Here is a 15,306-nt window from a genome sequence, read left to right as displayed (position 1 = left end):
TTTTTTGTTATCTATATATCTTCTCTTAAGAAGTGTTGTTAATATAAAACAATTAAGCGTTTGCAGAGTTAATGGACTCATAGGACAATTAACATAATCTTTTTGTTTCCATCTCCTAGAGACGACGATTGATGGCATTATTTATGGAATTCGTCCTAACATTAATATTTGCTGGTACACTTTTGTTAACACGCAAGCTTTTGATTATAAGGAACTATGGGCCTTTCAATTACTCTCTTCAGCCTGTTGATGAGTTGCCTGCATTCCTTGAAGTGCCCATGATTTTTCCTGGTGCATGGGAACTGGCTTTTGTGCCTTCCAAAAGTGTTGTGGTGAAGGGTATCGTTGAACTTGTGAAAAGGGATTTACAGTATAATTTCTCAGGTTAGAAATAGAAGTTTTTTTAAAAAAATGTATTATTAAATTGAGTTTCAGTGAAGACATATGTATAACCTTTTAATTGGGCATTTATCTGCCAACTAAAGATTGTAGGATATATCCTTATTACCAGATAGTAACCTCCTAGGTATACTATTATAGATTTTGTTAAACTTGAGAGTTAAATTCATATAAAGTGTTTTCTCCTAGAGACTAAAACAAGTAGCAATATTTAAAAATTATATGATCAATTTATATTATTTTAGGTTATTATCCAATTCTATGATACTGTGTTCCTCGTTTCTCATTGTGCTTCTTAAACCTGGGTAAGTATAACCCCAGTGCTATATGATGGTGTGCCAGAGGAACATAGAGGCACACAGCATAAGCATGAGCTTATGTGTATCCAAAGAGGCTTAAGTTTTCTTCTGGATAGTTGTTAGAATACTGACAGAGTGACTTGATTCCATCAAAGTCTGGTTTTGAGCTTCTTCGTGAGGACTGTATTTTAGTTTTGTCTTTACAACTGCAGCTTACCCCTTGTCCTAGGGTGTGGCTCTTCTAGTGTGTCAGCTGCAAAGCTGGAGTATTTATGAAGGCTCCACTACCTTTGTGGGGCTTGAACTCTATTCTTTGGTTCATCAATATTGTCCACCTACTGAAATCCCTGCTTAGCAGTGTAGCCTGCCACCTGCTGTTATTTTCTTGGTTTCATGGCTTGAACCTAGGCATCATCAGTTAAGGGGTTGGCTGGTGACTAGGGGTTGACTTACAAGTCAATTTTCCACTTCTCTGCTGTTTTCTTCTCTCTGGAACTTTTCAAGTTCTAGCCATTTTGACAGCCCAAACTCTCACCTTTTTTCTTCAGCTCAGTAAGTCTGCAGCTTTCTGCAAACACTTTCAGGCAAAATATCAGGGTGAATATAGCACTTACCCTGTGCTTCTCCCTTTTTCAAGGTTTGCAGCTTTGTAGTTATTCATTGTAGCATTATTTACAATTAACCAACATATAGTAGCAACCAAAGTGTCCATCAACAGATGGACACATAGAGAAAATGTGATTATTCAGTCATAAAAAAGAAGGAAATCCTGTCATTTGTAACAATATGTATGTTTGGAGGACATCATGCTAAGTGAAATAAGCTGGACACAGAAAGATGCTGTATAATCTCACTTATATGTGTTATCTAAAAATGTTGAGCTCACAGAAGCAGAGAGTAGAATCATGGTTTCAGAAAAAAAAGAATCATAGTTTCATGGTTTCTGGAGCTGGGGATGGGTGGGGAAAATGGGGAGTTATTGGTCAAGTTGTATGAACTTTCAGTTATAAAGACAAATAAGTCCTGGCAATCTAATGTACATGGTGACTATAGTTAACAATACTGTATATTAAATGTATTCAGAGACTAGATCTTGTAGTGTTCTCAAATAAAAAAGATGGTAACTATGTAAGGTGATAGATGTGTTAATTAACCTGATTTTGGTAATCATTTCATAATATATGCATATATTAAAACATGTTGTGTACCTTAAAATCATGTTATACAACCTACATATGTATACTTTTAATTTGTGAGTGATACCTCAATAACTCTGGGCAGATAATTTTAAAGGTAAAATAAGTGGTAACTGTGTGGTCATGGATACATTAATTAGCTTGATTGTGGCAGTCATTTTATAGTGTACACATACATCAAACCATCATGTTTTGCACCTTAAATACACACAATTTTTATATGTCATGAACTTCAATAAAGCTGGGGAAAAATAAAGTCACCCCAGATAATAAATGAAAATAAATAAATAATAAACTTCCCTGCAGTTCCATTTTCTGAGAAATCTAGGCAAACACATGTTTTAGCCTCATAAAGTCCTCACAAATCTCTCCTCCCTTTATCTCTCATACTCCTGCTTGAGTAGTAAATACCTTCCTTGAAGCTTACCACTACAGCGTGGCAATTACAAAGCGTCATGGAGATTTCCCACAACATTTAGTGGTTAAGGGAAAGAGATTGGGAGGTTTCCTGAGACATAAAGGATGCATGGGTGGCACGGATGACAGTGGTTATGCTCAGATGCGGAAGTCGGGGTTACCCGCCCCAAAGTGTGCCTGACTACCTGCTTGTACACACTTCACTTCGTTCACAGCGTACTTTCAATATTAGGTTCTATTTCCAGCTGTGTTCCTATGTTGTTTTGTTTTGTTATGTTTAATGTAGACTTTGTTTTTCCAGCTTTAATCATTTGAATTCTCTTAAGGACTTTGTTTCCTCTTGCTTCTGCTCATTTTGTGTAGGTGCAAATCTGATTCCAGTCCCTGAAATCCTACTTACAGCTTTGTCCCTGCTGTAATATCCCAGCTGTGCCCACCCTGAGAAAAGTGCAGCATAGTTGGGATTTCCCAACTATAGAAAAAATAATGATTATGACACATAATCACCTCAAATATTAAACTTGTGAAGTTTCATTCTTCAACTTCTGAGGATTTTTTATTCATATATTAAAGATTCCCATCTTCTAGGACTTTGAATAGATTGCATGGATCAATTTTGTTATTTCCTTCCAAGGTGGAACTTTAAAAACACATTGGAAATATCCCTCTTCCTTAGTTTATTTCAGTATGCAGTTATTATAATAATTATATTTTAAACTTGTGATAAAAGTTTTAAAACTCTTAAACATTTTATGTACTCCTAATATCCATTTTTGTTATGCCAATGTTTGAGCAACAATGTTTTATAATTTATATTTTGATAGACTTTCACCCATGTAAATCATTTCCCCATCCTATAGATAGAAAAGGCAGTCAGATACTTTGCCTTTATGTGGGCAACTCACATTCGATTTTTTCTCTCTACAGTTCAAGGCTTTTCTTCAGAAAGAAAATTTGAAGAGTATGTTAAGCAAGAGAATAACTCTAAAAAAGTGTTGGTTGGTATTATTTTTGACCACAAGTTCCAAAATAGTAATGATCCCCTGCCATTTAAGGTAAGAAGGTTTTATGTAGAACCTCGTAAGTGTACTTCCAGTTTCTGAGGCTTAATCAAGTAGAGGCATAATTATTTCATTCATTAAGTCAGGAGACTGCAGCTTACCCAAAACCATGCTGCTTGTACATAGTAGAGCAGAGATTTTTTTTCTTAAGATTTTATTTATTCATGAGAGACGCAGAGAGAGAGAGAGGCAGAGACACAGGCAGAGGGAGAAGCAGGCTCCATGTAGGGAGCCTGACGTGGGATTCGATCCCAGGTCTTCAGGATCACACCCTGGGCTGAAGGCGGCACTAAACCGCTGAGCTACCCAGGCTGCCTGTAGAGCAGAGATTTAAATCCAAATCTAGCTAATCTCTGTGTCTGTGCATCTATATAGCCAGAGCTTTATGTTGATGGGGAAAGAATTAAATTCACCACATACTAGGTTTAGTTCTTATAGATCAGAAGCATAGGAGACGTTGACCTTTACCACTGTATCTGATAAGGCAGCTGCCTCCGGCTCTGTGCGTGATAGTGAAGTAAATGCACATTTCACAGGTCAAAAGACCTGAGGTATTAAAGCATGTAACACAACATGAAAAGGTTCCTCTTTCTTTTGGCTGAATCTCATCATTTTTCTCCAAAATCTAAATCTAGAAAACAGTGCTAAGGTTAGTCAAGCAGAATCAGAATTAGGATATAGGCGGACTCTGAGGAAGATTCTAATAACAACTTCCAAGAAAGTGAGACGAGCACTGTGCTTTGAACTTGGCGTCCTTGGTGTTGAGGGAAATAACCAGAATATGGTACAGATGATTGCATGAAGCGATAATTCTACATTTAAGATACAGATGGTTGTCAATGGAATGAAGAAGTAAGGAAAACCACTGTGTCATAAGTAGAGTTGTAGGTATCTTTCCATTCAGTCCCATCATTCCCTCCCTCCTTTCACATATATAAAATTCCCTCAAGTTACTGATTCAGTGTAAGTGATGCTGATGTAGGCTCATCAGTGTATATATAGAGCCTGGTCAACATGTTTTTGGTAGTTTCAAACTTCACCTATTATGCCTTGTACAACCTCCCTACTGCCTTGCTACTTGGCTCACTCTTACCTTTAATACTGTTACTGTGACTCACTGTACAGTGGCTCTCCTAACCACACCCACCCCTTTGATCCTTCATACTCCCATAAATGCCCTGTACATATTACTATCACTGAATTTTCTATGATGTAAATATATATGTTGTCTCAACTAGAATTTGAGCTCCTTGAGGAACAGGTGATGCTTCTTAATCCTTGAACATGCAATAAGTGACTAAAGCTTTTGTCTTGATAACTAAGCATATTAATATTTACCTAGTTTATGACCTCTGCCTGCCCCTCTTGATATTACCGATTTCTCTGGTCTGACCCCTGCCCCTAGTTAGCTGCTAGACCATTTGCTGTCTTGTAAAGCTACTTAGGCCCAGCATGATTTACCTTGAAGTTTACTTAGTTCTCTAGAATTAGTATTATCTTTTTATTTAATAATGAAATTATGCAGTATTTCATATTTATACTTTATCACATTTCTCCTCTTTCCTCATGTGGGATTCTTTCTTATGTTACAATCACTTTTAGGAGAGCAAGAAATTTTCCTCTTGGAATACTTGACTGACATAATGGAAAGAGAAATTAGCAATACCTTTTGGTATATTTCATTTCAGTATGCATGCCAGCTATCTATTTTGGGGGGAAAATATTGGCAGTGGTGTGCAAGTTGCCACTGTGTTTGCTTACCGCAGACCCACAGTAGCCACACAACAAGTCTGCTCCATTGGCTGGTGTTCAGAATCTACTTAGTGCTTGACAGTCTGCCTCAGAATCACACGTGCAATTTTTCTTTAGCTTCCTTTTGTTTCTCATTCTTGCTTAATTATTTTTTTCATTTACAGATTTCTTTTTGCTCTTTATAGGTAAAATATTCTCTGCGTTTTAGTGGTTTTCAGAGGAACAAGTATGTGAGTTTCTTCCGAACTGGAGGCTGGGAAACAGGTGTTCTCTTTCCAACTTTTCCTTCTTTGGGACCCAGAAGTGAACGTAATTCAAATGGGGGGCCACCTGGTGAGCAGATCTTTAGTCATTCTTATTTTAATATCCCAGTCTTATGGTAAGAGCCATCACATATTTATACCTGTATTTCTTCAACCTGGTGATGAAAATTAAAGTTAATTTTTAACTTGCTGTGCTGCTGGTGATTTCTTTATTTAAAATTTTCAGTGTTCCAAAACTTGTGTAAAATTTCTATACATTGGAACAGTGTATTTTTATCTTTTCCTGGTCAGTGTATACCTTATATTTTCATGTAGGTTCACTTGTGAAATTTTTATTTTAATGACTAACATATATATTTCCAGATACTGACAGAGTCTGATCCATTATAACTGTATACTATTCTTTTGGGTTGATGAATAGTTTTTAATATAGCTATAGCAATTTAAAATTTATTATGCAGACTATCATTAAAACATCTTTGAAAGGAAGCTTTGCTTTCATTAACAATAATTCCCATTTACCTTGAGAAAATCACTCAATAAGAAAAACAAGCTATAACCAATTTATCATAAATCATAGAAATTTGAAATAACCTACAAGTTAAATATGCTAAAAGAATAACAAAAGTACAAAATTTAATTTGACAGAGCTATGACATTTACTCTGTTAGGTATTGAAATTGTTTTGTATAGAATTTAAAAAGGAATCTTAAGTCTTTTCCCATGTATATAATACATTATGAAATTTGCCTGGATTATTACTTTATAAGGGTTAGACTGGTGAAAAACTTAGAAAGTTGGATAATGCTAAGAGCTGCCAGGGATATATAAATGCACTGCAGGAGGGAGGCTGAATAAGCTGATATAGACATTCTGGGTGGGGGGCAGTCTGTCAGTGGCAGCTTTATTAGTTTGTTTGGGTGGCTATAACAAAATACATACCACACACTGGGTAGCTTATAAGCAACAGAAATTTATTTCTTACTTCTGGAGACTGTGAAGTCCAAGATCAAGGCACCAGCATGGTTATTCTCTGGTAAGGGCCCTCTTCCTGGTTCCTAGCCTGTGCTTTCAAACATAGTTTGGTTTGCTAGAGAGGTCTCTGGAGCCTGTTTTGTAAGGTCCTAATTCCATTTATGAGAGCTGCACGATTTTAGCACCACTCACAGGCCCCACCCCCCCATCACCTTTTAGGGGTTAGGATTTCAACATGTGGATTTTGGGGAACATGGACATTCAGACCTAGTAGTAGCCAAATTAACAATATGTTCTTGGGTAGAAATCCTAAACTTTTTTTGTGGATCCATAAGAAAGCTCCTGGCAATGCTGGTTGTGGTGGCAAGGAGTAGGAGGCAGCATCAGAGCAGTGGATTAAGAAAACTGGACTAGATGTAGCAGCATCTTGCAGGGAACTAAGCTAGTAGTTTATTATATAATTTCATTAACATAAAGTATATGCAAATGAAAAACCAGTGGGAAATTTAGAAGAAAATATAGAAACACAAAAGTACTCATCAAACATATTAGAAATGTTGCCAATGGGTAGGAAAGAGGGGCAAGGAAAATAGGAATATAAGAAAATAAATAAAGTAGATTAAGGGTCATGAACCATTTATTGGGTCATGAATTGAGGAGTTGATTAATTCAGCTCTCTGTACTTGAAGCTGATAATCCATGTGTGTGTATATAAGCACACTTAAATATTTATATAGCATGAAATGAAAATTAAAAATGTTAATAGATTAGGTTTATTCCTAGGTATCTTATGCTTTTGGGTGCAATTGTAAATGGGATTGACTCCTTAATTTCTCTTTCTTCAGTCTCATTGTTAGTGTATAGAAATGCCATTGATTTCTGGGCATTGATTTTGTATCCTGCCACGCTACCAAATTGCTGTATGAGTTCTAGCAATCTTGGGGTGGAGGCTTTTGGGTTTTCTATGTAGAGTATCATGTCATCGATGAAGAGGGAGAGTTTGACTTCTTCTTTGCCAATTTGAATGCCTTTAATGTCTTTTTGTGGTCTGATTGCTGAGGCTAGGACTTCCAGTACTATGTTGAATAGCAGTGGAGAGAGTGGACATCCCTGTCTTGTTCCTGATCTTAGGGGAAAGGCTCCCAGTGCTTCCCCATTGAGAATGATATTTGCTGTGGGCATAAGATACCTAGGAATAAACCTAACCAAAGAGGTAAAGGATCTATACCCTAAAAACTATAGAACACTTCTGAAAGAAATTGAGGAAGACACAAAGAGATGGAAAAATATTCCATGCTCATGGATTGGCAGAATTAATATTGTGAAAATGTCAATGTTACCCAGGGCAATATACACGTTTAATGCAATCCCTATCAAAATACCATGGACTTTCTTCAGAGAGTTAAAACAAATTATTTTAAGATTTGTGTGGAATTAGAAAAGACCCCAAATAGCCAGGGGAATTTTAAAAAAGAAAACCATATCTGGGAGCATCACAATGCCAGATTTCAGGTTGTACTACAAACTGTGGTCATCAAGACAGTGTGGTACTGGCACAAAACAGACACATAGATCAATGGAACAGAGTAGAGAACCCAGAAGTGGACCCTGAACTTTATGGTCAACTAATATTCAATAAAGGAGGAAAGACTATCCACTGGAAGAAAGACAGTCTATTCAATAAATGGTGCTGGAAAATTGGACATCCACATGCAGAAGAATGAAACTAGACCGCTCCTTGCACCATACACAAAGATAAACTCAAAATGGATGAAAGATCTAAATGTGAGACAAGATTCCATCAAAATCCTAGAGGAGAACACAGGCAACACCCTTTTTGAAATTGGCCACAGTAACTTCCTGCAAGATACATCCACGAAGGCAAAAGAAACAAAAGCAAAAATGAACTATTGGGACTTCATCAAGATAAGAAGCTTTTGCACAGCAAAGGATACAGTCAACAAAACTAAAAGACAACCTACAGAATGGGAGAAGATATTTGCAAATGACCTATCAGATAAAGGGCTAGTTTCCAAGATCTATAAAGAACTTCTTAAACTCAACACCAAAGAAACAAACAATCCAATCATGAAATGGGCAAAAGACATGAACAGAAATCTCACAGAGGAAGACATAGACATGGCCAACACGCACATGAGAAAATGCTCCGCATCACTTGCCATCAGGGAAATACAAATCAAAACCACAATGAGATACCACCTCACACCAGTGAGAATGGGGAAAATTAACAAGGCAGGAAACAACAAATGTTGGAGAGGATATGGAGAAAGGGGAATCCTCTTACACTGTTGGTGGGAATGTGAACTGGTGCAACCACTCTGGAAAACTGTGTGGAGGTTCCTCAAACAGTTAAAAATAGACCTGCCCGTATGACCCAGCAATTGCACTGTTGGGGATTTACCCCAAAGATTCAGATGCAATGAAATGCCGGGACACCTGCACCCCGGTGTTTCTAGCAGCAATGTCCACAATAGCCAAACTGTGGAAGGAGCCTCGGTGTCCATCAAAAGATGAATGGATAAAGAAGATGTGGTTTATGTATACAATGGAATATTACTCAGCCATTAGAAACGACAAATACCCACCATTTGCTTCAACGTGGATGGAACTGGAGGGTATTATGCTGAGTGAAGTAAGTCAATCGGAGAAGGACAGTGTATGTTCTCATTCATTTGGGGAATATAAATAATAGTGAAAGGGAATATAAGGGAAGGGAGAAGAAATGTGTGGGAAATATCAGAAAGGGAGACAGAACACCCCCTCAGTTTCCTAACTCTGGGAAACGAACAAGGGGTGGTGGAAGGGGAGGAGGGCGGGGGGTGGGGGTGAGTAGGTGACGGGCATTGAGGGGGACACTTGACGGGATGAGCACTGGGTGTTATTCTGTATGTTGGTAAACTGAACACCAATAAAAAATTAATTTATTAAAAAAATGTTAATAGACTAGTTGATTAAAGGCTCTAATCCCTATTTTTGTTGAATTACTTGCTTGTCTCTATAAACTCTTTTCCTTAATATAACCTTAATTTCTTAATTTATACAGTAGTTCTAAACAGGAAAGCAATTTTTATTTATATAATAGATATTTTTACTGCATGTTCTTCCTCACTCTGGCATAGCAACAGCTAAAATTTTTGAGTCTTTAACTCTTATTCCAAAGTACTGTGAGACAGGTTTGATTACATCAATTCCACAGGTAAAGTACCTGGGGCTCGCACAGAGATTGTGTAAAGTGTGCTAAGGGCTAAATAACCCATAAATATTGCAGTTGTAAATTAAATGCAGTATGTATGAAATCAACACTGAACTTGGTGTGTTACCAAGAACAATTAAAAATACATTTAATTTATGTATACATGAATCTCTGTGTCCTCACTAAAAACATTCATGCTCTTCTACAGTCAGTAAGGGACTTTGAGAAATAAATAAATCATCTTGAATTAAAGTCTTATCAATACTTCTCTCTGAAGGAATATTGGGGCAGACTATAGGCTTCCATGGATAGCTGTATGGGGAGCCTGTGCTTGGAAGTTGACCTTGTCCCAATGAAAATAAATGTTCTTTAAGGTAGTGCTCCTCTGGTGAAGGTCCTGGGTGTTTGTTTGTTTGTTTGTTTGTTTTGCTTTGTTTTTTTAATTTTCAAGTCATTGTAAACTAGTACTTTTATAAAACATTGAGAATGAAAAACAATAAAATGCAAATTATATATCATGAAGGCATTTTAGAGTTTTGAATGCAAGGAAGCTTTGATGAACTGAATTCCAGAGAGGAACGGGCCCTTTTTACATAAAGAGCTTCTGTGGCTTCTGTACCTGGAAGCAAGTACCTAACCTGGGCATGAATTGAGCTGAACATAGATATACTTTGTAGAGATCAGGAAAAAGCAGCTGTGCATTTCCCAGTGGTGTGGGCTGGCAGAGTGGGTGTTTCAGCTGCCCCCTAACTTTGGGATGTTTATTCAGCTGCCAGCAGTGGAGGTAAACTAGGAAGCAGAATTTGTACAATTTGACAGCATTTGTATTGTGGAAACCAGATGAAACGGAATCCCAAAGTAAACCAGAGCTCTGTTAGTGAAACTATAGCCCAAGCTTGTCCTACATGAGACCCTAACAAAGTACACATGTCCATCATCCATGGCACAGTAGAAAGGAGAATTGGGCAGAAAGGTAAAAGGTACCATTTGAAAACAGAAGTGAACTGAATTTAAAGTTGAGGCCCAAATTCGACTCAACTAAACTCTTGGAATTTAAATGATCAGCTCCTCCCTTTGGCTCTATGACAAAGGAAAGAGCTAGCATCTTTAAGAAAATAGAACAAACATTATACAGTTAAGTGTCCACTGTTCCTTTCATAACAATTTCTGGCACAAGATCCAAAATTATAGGATATGCAAAGGAATAGGAAAATGTTACCTAAAATTAAAAGAAAAAAAGTCAATATAAATAAATGGACAGATAAGCCAGATACTGAAATTAGCAGACAAGGAATTTAAAACAATTTTATGAGTATTTTCATGTAATGACATCAAAATGATATACTGTGGTATAATGTGATAAAGAGGGCATTTTAGCTCTGTGGTATCCTTCTCCAAAACTTTTAACTCTAGTCTATTAGTGGAAAAACATTGTACAAACCTAAGCTGTAGGACATCCTCCAAAGTACATGCCTAAGATTCTCAAAAACTCTCAAGGTCATGAAAATCAAGAAAGGATGAGAAAGTTTCATAGGTCAGAGGAGACTATGGAGACATGACAACTAAATGCAATGTAGAATCCTGGATGGGAATAGAAAGAAAAAATGGCACTAGGGAAAAACTGGTGAAATCCAAACAAAGTTTCTATAAATTAGAAATTGTACCAATTCAATTTCTTAGTTTTCACAAATGTACCATGGTAATATAAGATGTAATATTTGGGAAGCTGGGTGCAGGATATTAACAATATTTCTCAATCTTTTTTTCATTATTGCCCTTCTAGGGAATCATTTTAGACATTTTTTCCCTAAGTACATTGCCTTCATTAAAGTTTATTGCCACAGACATACTACAGATCTGTTTTATGTGCTATGGCCTGCTTGAAGCTATAGCTGTTGAGAATGCATGGTATATAGGACTCTGTATTATTTTTGCAACTTTTCTGTAAGACTACATTTTTTTACAAAATAAAAAGTATATTTAAAAAACTCTCCAAGCCAAAGTAGCAATAAAAGTGAAGTTTCTGAATCTGATAAAGTACATGTGTTAGAAATTTGTATCTTCCTGGTGAAATATTGAACATTTCCCCTAATAAGAATGAAGTAAAGATGTTTGCTGTCATCAATTCTTTTCAGCATATTACTAGAAGTCCTAACATATCCCAAAAAAGAAATGAAATAAAAGGTACAGATTTTGGAAAGAGTGAAATTATATGAAGTTGACAGAATCATGTTAAGCAGGTGATTCTGAAGATGTCCACAAAAAAGTACTACATATAATATGTAAATTTAGCAAATACCCAAGATAGAAAGACAGTATACAAAAACAAATTATAAATCTACACCAAAAACAACAAAACGTTTCTGAGAGAAAAATTTAAAAGACCTTAACAAATGATGAAACACCTACATCTCATTGGTTGGATGATTCAAAATTGTTAGAAGGCAGCTTCTCCCTAGTTTGATCTATGTTAGCAATATAGTGATAGAATCCTAGCAGTCTTTTAAAAAAAATGGCAAGCTCATTATAAAATTTATATGGAAATACAAAGGGTCTAGATTAGTAAAAAAAAATCTTGGAAAGGAATGCCAATGTTAAAGAACATTCAAGACTTCTTATAAATCTACATAATTAAGACATTGCTCTATTAGGTGTAAGGATGAACAAATACATCAATAAAAAGAATGGAGTGTCTGGAAAGGACTCATGTACATACAGTCATTTGATTTTTCCATGAAGGCTCCAATATGATTCACTGGGGAAAGGAAATCTATTTGAACAAATTGTGATGGAATAACATGGTATTTAGTTGGAAAAAGTGAATCTTGATCACCAACTCATCTCTATACAAAATTAGTTAATTAACAAAGTTAATTAACAAAATGATCATAAGCCTAAATGTAAAAAATGCTTCCACAACAAAATTTATGAGAATATCTTCATGAATTTGGGGCCAGTAGTGATTCATTAAGACAGAAAAAGTATTGCTATAAAAGTAAGAAACAGACAAATTGAACTTCATTAAAAGTAAATATTTCTTTAAAAAATAAGATTTTATTTATTCATGAGACAGAGAGGGAGAGAGAGGGGGGTGGAGTCACAGGCAGAGGGAGATGCAGGCTCCTGATGTGGGACTCGATCCTGGGACTCCAAGATCACACCCTGGGCCAAAGGCAGGCGCTAAGCCCCTGAGCCACCCAGGGATCCCAAAAGTAAATATTTCTGCTTATGTGAAAGACCCTATTGAACAGTAAGCCAAGATCCCGAGGGGAGAAAATGTAATACAGATTCCATTCAAAATCAATAAAAAACTTATATAGATGAGTAGAAAATTGTTTTTAAATGACATGGCAATGCCAGACTTTGATAAAAATTTTTAGGTGTTTGCTCATTTTTATACTAAACGTATGTAACAGAAACTATTTACATAATGCCACAGATCCAAGGACCACATTGAGCAGTTCTGCTTTAGTGGACATCAGCTCATATAACTCGGTATGAACTTCACTTAAGTTTTCAAATGTCAGAGGTACCAAATTAAAGTCTTTACCTATGCAATAGTTTATTCAATTGCAGAAAGCAGCTCTGTAATTTCATACAATATTTTACTTTCTAAGAAGCTGGGAATTAGGATCCTTTTAAAAAGAATCTAAAAAAAACATAAATGAATAAATAAAAAGCAGAATCAGACCTGTAAATACAGAGAAAAACTGATGATTGCCAGAGAGGAGGAGGGGATGGGCAGAGTGGGTGAAGGGGAATGGGAGATACAGGCTTCCAGTTAAGGAATAAATACGTCATGGGAATAAAAGGCACAGCATAAGGAATATAGTCAATTGTATTGTAATAGCATTGTATGGTGACAAATGGTATCTACACTTGTGGTAAGCATGGCATAAGGTGTAAACATGTTGAATCACTACATTGTACACCTGAAACTAATGTGACATTGTGTGTCAACTATACTCAGGTAAAAATTTTTTTGAATAATAAAAAAGTATTTATTATGTATTTGCATTGGGAAACATAACAGCTGCTCTGTGAAATTTAGCTTATAACAAGGGCCTCTTTACAAGAATTAACTTTGTTGTTTGTTTTTGATATACTTTAATTACCTTTCTCTTTGTTCAGTTCAGCTATTTCTTGTTCTGTTGTACTTAGCAATCCTTGTTTTCTCGTTTAGGGTATATCACTGAAGGGTTCCTGGTTATGCAGCATGCCTTGGATCGGGCCATCATGAAATACTATAACCACACGGCTACACGAAAGCTATTTCAAGACGTCACTGTCTTTGTTCAGAGATTTCCATATCCAGCATATTCTCATGATTACTTCTTTACCTTTTTTGGTATTTTCATCCCTTTAGTAATCTTATTTATCTTCTCTATGAATCATCTTACCCTCACTCAGGCTATTGTGTGGGAAAAGGAAAACAGATTGAAGGTAACTCTACTTTTCTTGCGGTAAATAGAACTTCTGTAGAAAAAGTTGGGTCTGTAGCATAAATTTTTGTGGAGACTTGGATTATTTTTACACTCTCAGCGCTGGTAGATGGTTATGTTTCACTAGCAGTCAGAAAGTAAGCACTTATTTCTTTTGGGAGTTTTCTCAAATTTTGTTTTTATTGAAATTCTTCAGTTTATCTCTAGAAGATTACAAGATTATTACAAATAGAATTTAAATGCCAAATGCTCTAAAATCTCTCTGAAACAGGTGAGTTGCAAAAAAAGTAATCCACTGGGCTTGTGGAATTGTCTTGATGAATTTAGATACAAGTAAATTTCAAGATTGAGCACTGGGTGTTATTCTGTATGTTGGTAAATTGAACACCAATAAAAAATAAATTTATTATAAAAATAAAAAATAAAAAAATAAAAAAAAGATTCTGTAATTCTGTGATTAGTTTTTCTAATTTCTGATTTTTTTTTCTCTAAATGTCGTCTTATAGTCCCCTTCAGAATTTCCGTGTCTGGGTAGAGACCAAGTTGTTTTATGGCCAGACTCTTTGCAGTTCAAAATATAGTCATTTAACCAATTATTAATGTTATATATATGTTAAATATATATTACATATTTATAATTAATATATAATATATTAAATATATAGAGAGGGAGAGATGATTTATATACTTATATATAATTGATTTATTGCTTAATTTGTTTCAGGAACTTTATAAATCATAGATTTGAATTCTACGTCTATTATTTGTTGACTTTGAAATGTCGTATAACTTTTCTAGCTTTTTTTGTCAGATATAAGTTGAGTACAATTACTAATTTGCAAGGTGGTCATGATATTAAGCTAGGTATTATGTAAAAAATCATCACTATCAAAGCACCTAGGCCTGAGATTGTGAAGTGTCAAGGAGGAAAACATGTTGAATGTTTGGTACATTTCCAGGCACCTAGTAATCCCTCAATAGCTATTAGATGTGGCTGTTAACATCAGCCATCTCTCCATTTCACTAGTTTCCTCGTGTCATCGTGAATCATGTCATTTTCTCTCTTCCCTTTCTTAGTGACCACACCACTTCACAGATCAGTCCTACGTTGTTTCTTACCATCCACCTCTTCTCACTCAAGGCTCTTGTCACAAGTCTCACCACCCCTCAGCTGTCCTCTGAATTAACCTTGCACATTGTTGCTAGAGTAATTGTCCTGTAACACAAATGACTATAAACAAAATTTAAGGATGAATGTATCTTTGCTCTCTGCTGAATAAAATCCACT

General features: G+C 35.9%; 1 protein-coding gene across 12 annotated transcripts in view; it reads left to right on the top strand.

Moving 5' to 3' along the window:
- The window catches only part of LOC112640269 (phospholipid-transporting ATPase ABCA3-like), a 136,267-nt gene that overhangs the window by 8,613 nt on the left and 112,348 nt on the right, over positions 1-15,306 (top strand). For 11 of the 12 annotated variants that reach the window (XM_025416264.3, XM_049111310.1, XM_025416267.3 and 8 more), the window contains 4 exons: positions 120-384; positions 3,239-3,366; positions 5,310-5,457; positions 13,760-14,019. In XM_025416264.3, coding sequence (XP_025272049.3) covers positions 120-384; positions 3,239-3,366; positions 5,310-5,457; positions 13,760-14,019 — 801 coding nt within the window. The remainder of the gene's footprint in view (positions 1-119; positions 385-3,238; positions 3,367-5,309; positions 5,458-13,759; positions 14,020-15,306) is intronic. The other variant, XM_035718063.2, reaches the window with a different exon arrangement.

This window comes from Canis lupus, chromosome 6 (genome assembly GCF_003254725.2).
Source record: "Canis lupus dingo isolate Sandy chromosome 6, ASM325472v2, whole genome shotgun sequence".
Lineage (NCBI taxonomy): Eukaryota > Metazoa > Chordata > Mammalia > Carnivora > Canidae > Canis > Canis lupus.
This window is presented reverse-complemented; position numbering and strand designations above follow the sequence as displayed.